This window comes from Calliphora vicina, chromosome 3, assembly GCF_958450345.1.
Source record: "Calliphora vicina chromosome 3, idCalVici1.1, whole genome shotgun sequence".
Taxonomy (NCBI): Eukaryota; Metazoa; Arthropoda; class Insecta; order Diptera; family Calliphoridae; genus Calliphora; species Calliphora vicina.
In genome coordinates, this window is record NC_088782.1 from 127,516,925 (window position 1) to 127,525,259 (window position 8,335).

At 29.5% G+C, this 8,335-nt stretch overlaps 2 protein-coding genes across 2 annotated transcripts; one reads left to right on the forward strand and one right to left on the reverse strand.

Annotated features, from left to right (window-relative positions):
- The first annotated feature begins 3,497 nt into the window (after nucleotides 1-3,497).
- Nucleotides 3,498-5,064, forward strand: Las (lipoyl synthase, mitochondrial). Its single transcript, XM_065505053.1, has 5 exons — nucleotides 3,498-3,634; nucleotides 3,703-4,077; nucleotides 4,177-4,333; nucleotides 4,393-4,450; nucleotides 4,516-5,064. Exons 1-5 carry the CDS (start codon nucleotides 3,599-3,601, stop codon nucleotides 5,048-5,050), a joined length of 1,161 nt encoding a protein of 386 aa, XP_065361125.1. The 5' UTR covers nucleotides 3,498-3,598; the 3' UTR covers nucleotides 5,051-5,064.
- A 174-nt stretch (nucleotides 5,065-5,238) lies between these two features.
- On the reverse strand, nucleotides 5,239-8,137 carry ord (orientation disruptor). Its single transcript, XM_065506110.1, has 5 exons — nucleotides 8,123-8,137; nucleotides 7,462-8,063; nucleotides 5,686-6,115; nucleotides 5,558-5,623; nucleotides 5,239-5,484 (listed from the first exon to the last, which is right to left on the reverse strand). The coding sequence occupies exons 1-5, from the start codon at nucleotides 8,135-8,137 to the stop codon at nucleotides 5,239-5,241; spliced, it is 1,359 nt and encodes a 452-aa protein (XP_065362182.1).
- Between the last annotated feature and the right edge of the window lie 198 nt (nucleotides 8,138-8,335).

Sequence of the window (8,335 nt, forward strand, 5' to 3'; positions counted from 1 at the left end):
GTTTACTAATAATAAACTGTATTATAAGGATTTTTATATTATAAAGCTTCAATAATAAGACTAATAGGATTTTAAAATTGTTAAATTTCAAATATTGCTTTGAAGAAACACCTGTTACTAGTAACTTATATGTTTTTATTTTGTTAGTTAAACCGGTTTCAAGGCCAGCTTTATTTGAAGTTCAAAGTTCATGCATGAGTTATGTTATTACCAGGGAAACCGGAAATATGCTCTAAAAAAAGCGTTTTAGGCGCTTTAAATATGCAGTAAAAACTTTAAAATATGCTCTTAAAATTTAAAAAATATGCTCTTAAAATTTAAAAAATATGCTCTTAAAAAAACAAACTTTTACATAATTTTTATCCTAAAAAAAAATTTATTTAAATTTTCAAATAAAAATCGTTGGATCTGAAAACATTTTTATACATAGAAAATATTCTTTCGACATCAACTGATGTTACGGGAGCAAATTTAAAAGACAATATTTCTTTAACACTTAGAACGGTTAGACCCCTTTCACACTAGGCAATTTAGTTGCGCAAGTCTCTTGTGTTTGTAGATACCCGAGGTAATGTCGGGTTAAGGAGAAGAAAATTTTACATGCTGTTTGTTGTTGGGCAAGAGACTTGCGCAACTAAATTGCCTAGTGTGAAAGAGGTCTTAAGTTTGAATTAGAACTAAAATTTGATATTTAGATCGAGCTATTATTAAAATAGTGCTTATTTTATATTAAAACAAGTAAGAGAGCTATATTCGGCTGTGCCAAATCTTATATACCCTTCACCTAATTATACTTCAAAATAAAAAATTTAAATATTTTTAGGTGAAAATTTTTTTCAGTTTTTTCATTTTTTGGATAAAAAAATTTTTCGAATTGGTATTTTAAAATTTAAAAAAAAAATTCTGTTTTTTAAATTTTTTTTTGGTGAAAAGCCATCTATTTTTCAATTTTGAATTTTAAACAAAGGAAGTAAAAACCTGTAACACAACAGGGAAAAATAAGTAAGTCAAAATTTGTTTTTGATAAACTCAAAATATGCTATTAAACAGTAAAATATGCTCTAAAAACGCAAAATATGACATAAATATGCTCTTAAAACAAACATATGCAAAAATATGTATTTAAGGGTAAAATATGCAAAAATATGCACTAACAAATCGATGCCAAAATTCTTAAATAGTTCTGAAACGTGTAAATATCTTATCCATGTGCACATTAGACTCACCAGAAAAAACATGCATTTGCATATTTTGGTTTCCCTGGTTATTACTATGACAATAAATGATGGCTAAAACATAAAGACATTTTTGAGATTTTCAGGTAAGTGTTTTATTTAATTTCCTAATTCAGACACACTAACAGAAAACTATTTTCAATTTTTTTTGGGAAACTTTAAAAATAAATATTCAGTCCTAGTTTCTGAATAATATTTTACCAACAAATCTTTAATTTATATTTTGAATTAAACTGAGATTTTATTTATTTTTTAAACTTCACAAAAATCTGTTATAAAAAGTAATTAATATGTAAATTAAAAATCAAAAATTTAAAGTTTCAACAAAAAAATAGAAAATTTCATTAAATATCAACAATAGTGTTATTTCAGCGATAACGACAACTTATGCTATTTTGGTCAGACTTAAATTATTAATATTTTATAAAAAAAATTCATATTTGTTATGTTTTATAATCTCTATATCTGGTTTAAAATATGGGTTTAAATAACCAGACATTACGAAAAATGAGTGAAAAAAAAACATACTTTTTTTATAAATTTTCAGCTAACGATAATTGGAGTTATTTCGGTAACGGTATTTTACAAATAATGGTATTTTAGCGATCACGGTAGACAGCTTTGGAAAATATTAAAATTTTCACAACATAAAACAAACAGAAAACTCTAAATTCACAAAAAATTCAAAATTAAAAAAAAAAAATCTGCAATATAAAAAAGAAAAGGGTTCAATAAAAAAATGGTATATCCACAATCGTGCAAAATATTAATATTTTCACAATAAAATGCTAATATCAAAAAATAAATTTACAAATAAAGCTAATTTAACAAACAATTTTTTTTTTTTTTTAATTTTTTGGAATTTTTTTTTTCGAATTGTGATTTTAAAATTTTTTTTATAAAGTTTTTAAATTTAATTTTTTGGAAATTTAAAAAAAAAAAATTTTTTTTTGGTAAAAAAAAAGGGTTAAAAAATATTTTTTTCCGATTTTGAACCATTGTAGGTCCAACTTACTATGTTATATACGTCGTTGCAAAGGTCTTTGTAATATTATGACTTAGTAATCCAGATATAGGTCAAAAATCGAGGTTGTCCTGGTTTTTTCCTCATATCTTAGCCATTTCCTATTTTTTAAATAGGAAACTTCTCGAAAGCATGCCTGACAGAATTATTGAAGATTTGGGTTTTTAGAAGATATCTTGGGTTTTTAGAAAATTGAATTCAACAGACAGACAGCCGGACGGACAGACTGACGGACATGGCTTAATCGACTCCGCTATCTATAAGGATCCAGAATATATATACTTTATAGGGTCGGAAAATTATATTGTGGAAATTACAAACGGAATGACGAAGGTGAAGTGTATAACAAGTAAGAGAGCTATATTCGGCTTTGCTGAATCATATTGTCTATATTAATGACTTAGTATTCCAGATATTGATCAAAAATAGGCCAAAAATCGAGGTTGTCCCGGGAGTATTCCCGATATATTGATGTTATAAGTTATATGGGGGCTACGGAAAGTTGATTTCAACTTACAGACGATATAGCCATGTCCGTCTATACATGGCTATATCGACTTCGCTATCTATAACAATCCAGAATATATACAGCCCAATTATGAATAACAAATTCCGCGGGAGTTTGTTCCCCGGGAGTTTTTTCCCATTGAATTTGAATAGGAAAAATGAGAAAAGGGGAAAAACTCCTGAGGAATTTTTATTCATAATTGGGCTGATATATTTTGTGGGGTCGCAAATGAAAAATGTAGAAACTACAAACCACCCATGTTCACCTTTTACAATGCAGAAATTGAAAGACAGACAGACGAAGTTTGTGGGCGAGGGGTGTAAGAAGTAGAGTGTGTAGGTTAGTTCAAAAGAGAATGAGAAAAATGTCTGCCTTTCAATTTCTGCATTGTAAAAGTGGACATGGTGAAGGGTATAATAAATTTGCTGAATAATTTTGTTTGAATAATTTCTGTTCACAAATTTTTTTTCTTTCACCTAAAATAGTTTTTAATTTTTATAATTTTGGTGAAAAAACATTTTTGGCGAAAATGAAAAATGGTGGAAAAACATTTGAGATCGAATAACTACTATTTTTTGAGAGATATTTAGGAGTTTTGTTATGATTAAACACTTTTCAAAGATATACCTCTAAAATTTCTCTCAGTGTATACTATATACAACCCTGCCACTTAGTTTTGTTTTGGTTAGATGTTTTTGTTGTTTTTATTACAACCCAACAGCTGTTCAATGTTTTTCTTGTATTTTCTCTGTTTCTTCCTCTTTCTTATCAATTTCATAACAGCAGCCAAATAAAATCAGAAGTTTTTTATTTTCATTTGAAACTACAAAAATGTTAAGACATCTACCCAAATCTCCTGTAAGGTTGGTAAGTATTTAAATGTAAACAATAAAAAGTAAAATTTGTAATAAAAAAAAATATTTTTTTTAAAACAGGCCACTTGCAATTTGATAAAGTGTTGCAACTCCTCAAATGCTGCTGCTGCTGATGCCAGCACCAATAAAATCGAAGAAATACGTGAACGTTTAACTAAGGGACCCAGTTTCCAAGATTTTGTACAAAATCCAGAAAACAGCAAAGAAGAATGGGTGGAATTTGAGGGTAAACTGAGACGTGAAAAGGGTGAAAATGAAAGATTGAGATTACCACCCTGGCTGAAGACCACCATACCAATGGGCAAGAATTATGCCAAAATTAAGACACAATTAAGAGAACTGAAATTGGCCACGGTATGCGAGGAGGCTAGATGTCCAAATATAGGAGAATGTTGGGGTGGTGGAGAGCATGGCACCCAAACAGCCACCATAATGGTATGAAAGCATACACATGGCTTGTAAAGTGTGTTAAGATAACCTTTAGTGACCTAAACTGATATGTTTTGTATGTTGTGTTTGTGATTTTTTATATAGTTAATGGGGGATACTTGTACGCGTGGTTGTCGTTTTTGTTCGGTGAAAACAGCCAGAGCACCACCTCCACTAGATGCCGCAGAGCCTGTAAATACAGCCAAGGCCATAGCCTCCTGGGGTTTGGATTATATAGTGCTGACCTCGGTAGATAGAGATGGTAAGATTTAGATTTAAAATAAAATACAAATTTTGTTAATTTTCTTTTTTATTTTTCAGATTTACCAGATGGCGGCTCTAAACATATAGCAGAGACAGTAAGGGAAATTAAAAAACGGTGGGTACAGCCCTTATTTTATGAGAAAATATTGTTTTGAAAATGTGGCTTTATTTTTTTTTTAGCAATCCCAATATATTTGTGGAATGTTTGGTGCCCGATTTCCGTGGTGATTTCAATTGTGTGGAAACCATAGCAAAATCTGGTCTTGATGTTTATGCCCACAATATTGAGACCGTGGAGAAATTAACACCCTTTGTGCGTGATAGACGTGCCCATTATCGCCAGACCTTAAAGGTTCTGAAGGAGGCAAAACGTTTTAATCCCAAAATTATTACCAAAAGTTCAATAATGTTGGGTTTGGGTGAAACTGATGCTGAAGTGGAACAAACCATGAGGGATTTGCGAGAAGCCGATGTAGAATGCTTGACTTTGGGTCAATATATGCAGCCTACCAAAAAACATCTCAAAGTTATTGAATATGTGACACCGGAAAAGTTTAAACATTGGGAGGAGAGAGGCAATGAATTGGGTTTCCTGTACACAGCCAGTGGCCCCTTAGTAAGAAGCTCTTATAAGGCGGGAGAATTCCTTATAACAAGTATATTGAAAAATCGCAAGGCAAGGGAAGATCAATTAAAAAATAAAACTTTGGAATAATCGACAAACAGAAACTTAAATTTATTATTATGGGTTAATTGAACGAAGTTTAATTAAAATGGTTATAAAAATCCAAAATTTAAATTCAAAAATTTGCAAATATTATTTTAAATACTAAACTAAAAATAATAAAATAAATCTTTAGAAAAATTTTAGTTGTAATAAAAAAAAAATGTTTAATAAATACCTTATTTTAAATTGTCTTTAAGCAGCTGCATAAAACTATAACCTCTGGTCGAACATGTTTCTCGGCTTGTAGCATAATCTTTGACACATAATTGCCATTCTTTAGAAGCCTCCAGCCAGTTGCTAAAAATAACATAAGCTTGGATGGGATAAAAAGGCAAACCACCACAATATTCCAAAACACAACAAATATTCAATTTGTGGCAGACATTACAAATACGCAGGAAGTAGTTTTTAGTAAAAAATAACTAACAAAGAAAATAAAAACATAAAGAAAACTTTTTAATAATTAAATAAAATAAAAAAACAACTTTAACTCACCTCTCTATTTTCCATCGATTGTATTAACGAGTAATTTAAGAATTCAAAACTTTGATGTTGCTCCAGCTAAAATTCAAAAAAAAAAACTGAAATAATTTATCCCATATAACTGTTAAACAAAAACTTACATAATTCAAGCTATGCAAATAAATAATATTCTGCTGACAATGATAACCAAATGACAATTGTACTGCCACCAATAACAACTCCTGAACATGTTTCTCCGCCTGAGTCCAGGGCACCGGATTAGCCTGTGTGCCTTTTAGTTGTATATTAGTTTTCATTAAATCAAAATCTATATTTTCTGTGGTAATTTCACTTATGTCCTTTAAATTGCCAAATACCGAAGGCAGCAAGAACCAGACTGTGTATTCGCAACAGGTTATATACTCAAATACCCAGCGTATGTCATTGAAAATATTCAACAAATGAGATAAGCGGGAATTATTTAAGAAATTTCGGGCAGTTAAAACGGAAGTGGTCAGTTGGGAAAGCACTTCATTTTGTGGAAGTTTACGTTGGGCGTATAATTTGCAAAATTCTTTGAGGAGTTTGTTGCTGGAAGGAAAAACAAACACAATTTTGAAATTTTGAATAGAAATTTGGAATTTAAAAAAATATCTTTAATAAATAATTATGTTGCAATTCTCTGATTTTTGCATTATTCTAGAAGCAGTCAACAACGAGTTATATGTTTTGTATCGTACATGAACAATTTTTTTTCCCAAAAATTTTGGTAAAAAAAATATTTTGAAAATAAATTTTTCAAGTTTCTATTGGAAATTTATAATTTAAAAAAATTAAATTTGGAATACCAATCTTTAAAAAACCTAGAAATATTCGATAATAAAATAATAATTACGAATAAAAATCTGTCATTCGTAATAAAAATTGTTGATTCCGAAATGAATTTTATATTTCGAATGAAAAACCAATAAATATTCGAAAATAAAATAAGAATTATGAATAAAAATCTGTCATTCGTAATAAAAATTGTTGATTCCGAAATGAAACTTGTGAATTATAGTGAAATTTTAAATAAAAATTTCCAAATTTCATTAAAAAAATTAAAATTTTTAAATTTCGAATGAAAAATTAATAAATTCAAATAAAAAATTTTAATTTAGAATTAAAAATCAATAAATATTCAACAATAAAGGTGTAAATTCGCATAAAAAAAACTGTTATTCGTATAAAAATGTATCTATATGAGAAATTTGAAATAAAAATTTCCATTTTAGATTAGAAATAGAAAATTCGGGTTAAAAAATTTCAAAAAAAAATTTTGAAATTTCGAAATAAAATTTTATAATTAGAAAAGAAGTAATAATTTGGAACAAAAATTTTTAAAATCCATAATTTAAAAAAGATAATATTTTTAAAATTTCTACTACAAATTTTAATTTTAGAAATTGTGAATTAATTTAGAATCTCATTGAATACTTCCAATCAGAATTAGGCAAGGTTGGCGATTCAAAACGATCAAAAGGCAATGGTAACGTTATTTTTTATTATTTAGGTAAAGATGACTTAGCGGTAACGGTGTTTTCTGTTATTTCGGTAACAGTAATTTCATCCTGAATGAAATTATTAATAAAACTTACAAAAATTTATATTTAAATTTAAAAATGTGTGTTTTTAAAATTTCAAATTACTTATAGAATGTTGGTAATGGTATTTACGATTATATCGGTAACGATAATAGCAGTTATTTCGGTAACATTAGCTTAGCAATTACGATAGTTGAACTGAAAGGTTATTGTAGGGGTAACGGTAGCTTAGTAATGGTAGCCAACCTTCAAATTAATATAAACTACAGAATCTCATTACATATGTATGTAATTCCAATTAGAATAAAGAAATTTATATATATATACATCCATATACTGACATCCACCACTTACCCATCTTTATCCTTATCCACAAACTCCATAGACAACATATCCAGCCACCGGCCATTGCAGTACTCGCCATGACTAATATTCTTTAGACGAGGAAATATAACATCGGTACAGGTGAAAAAACGTACTTGAAATACTAAAGCTGAACATTCCATAGTCGGACCACCGTTAACAGTGTAAACTATAAGATCCGGATCCACAGTAAAATCCCGGCAAGCATTTATTACCATCGACCTTTGTTGCCTTTTACTTTGCCGGCGTCTTTCCAAGCGACGTTCAAGCCTTTCGCGTGCTTGCTTCGAAGTACAGGGAACATCACTATCACTGCTGTGCTCTTGTAACTCAGAACTTTCAGTCTCCGTATTCTGCTGCGTTGTCTGTTTCAGCAAAGTAAATGTGAGTCTTACTTTGCCGCCAACAATTTTGTGGCGTATTTCATGCAGGTCCCAGCAACGACCATACTTAGTGCCACATATTAATTGCAAGGCCAAGCTAATAATTTCACATTTAAGCGAAGAGTTCACCAGGTAAAGTGGTGATTTCTGTGAATTATTGGCAAACTTTAAAAAAGCGTGCTTACATTCACCTATATTATGAATTTCTAACTACAAAAGGAGTTTTCAGGGTTTTATTATTATAAAATTAAGAAAATTTATAAAGTTACCTCAGTTATAAACATTTTTCTGGAAATTTAACGAAAATGCAACCGCATAGAACGAATTTAACCGCGAACTGAAAGAACAAGCTTAAATTTCCGCTCAAAAGTTGTTTTTGATGCAACAATGTAAACAAAGTGATGCCAGACGAATAATAAGTAATAAGATAACAGGGTGGTTCATAAGATGCTAATAATGCTGTTTTATTGTAAACGAGGAAT

Bases quoted from the DNA above. Each gene is read 5' to 3' on its own strand.
- Las (XM_065505053.1), top strand. From the start codon at position 3,599: ATGTTAAGACATCTACCCAAATCTCCTGTAAGGTTG. The intron at 3,635-3,702 runs GTAAGTATTTAA...TTTTTAAAACAG, and splicing joins CCAAATCTCCTGTAAGGTTG to GCCACTTGCAATTTGATAAA. The intron at 4,078-4,176 runs GTATGAAAGCAT...TTTTTTATATAG, and splicing joins CCCAAACAGCCACCATAATG to TTAATGGGGGATACTTGTAC.
- ord (XM_065506110.1), bottom strand. The intron at 6,116-7,461 runs GTAAGTGGTGGA...TTTTCCTTCCAG, and splicing joins GTGGATAAGGATAAAGATGG to CAACAAACTCCTCAAAGAAT. The intron at 5,485-5,557 runs GTGAGTTAAAGT...TTTCTTTGTTAG, and splicing joins AATCGATGGAAAATAGAGAG to TTATTTTTTACTAAAAACTA.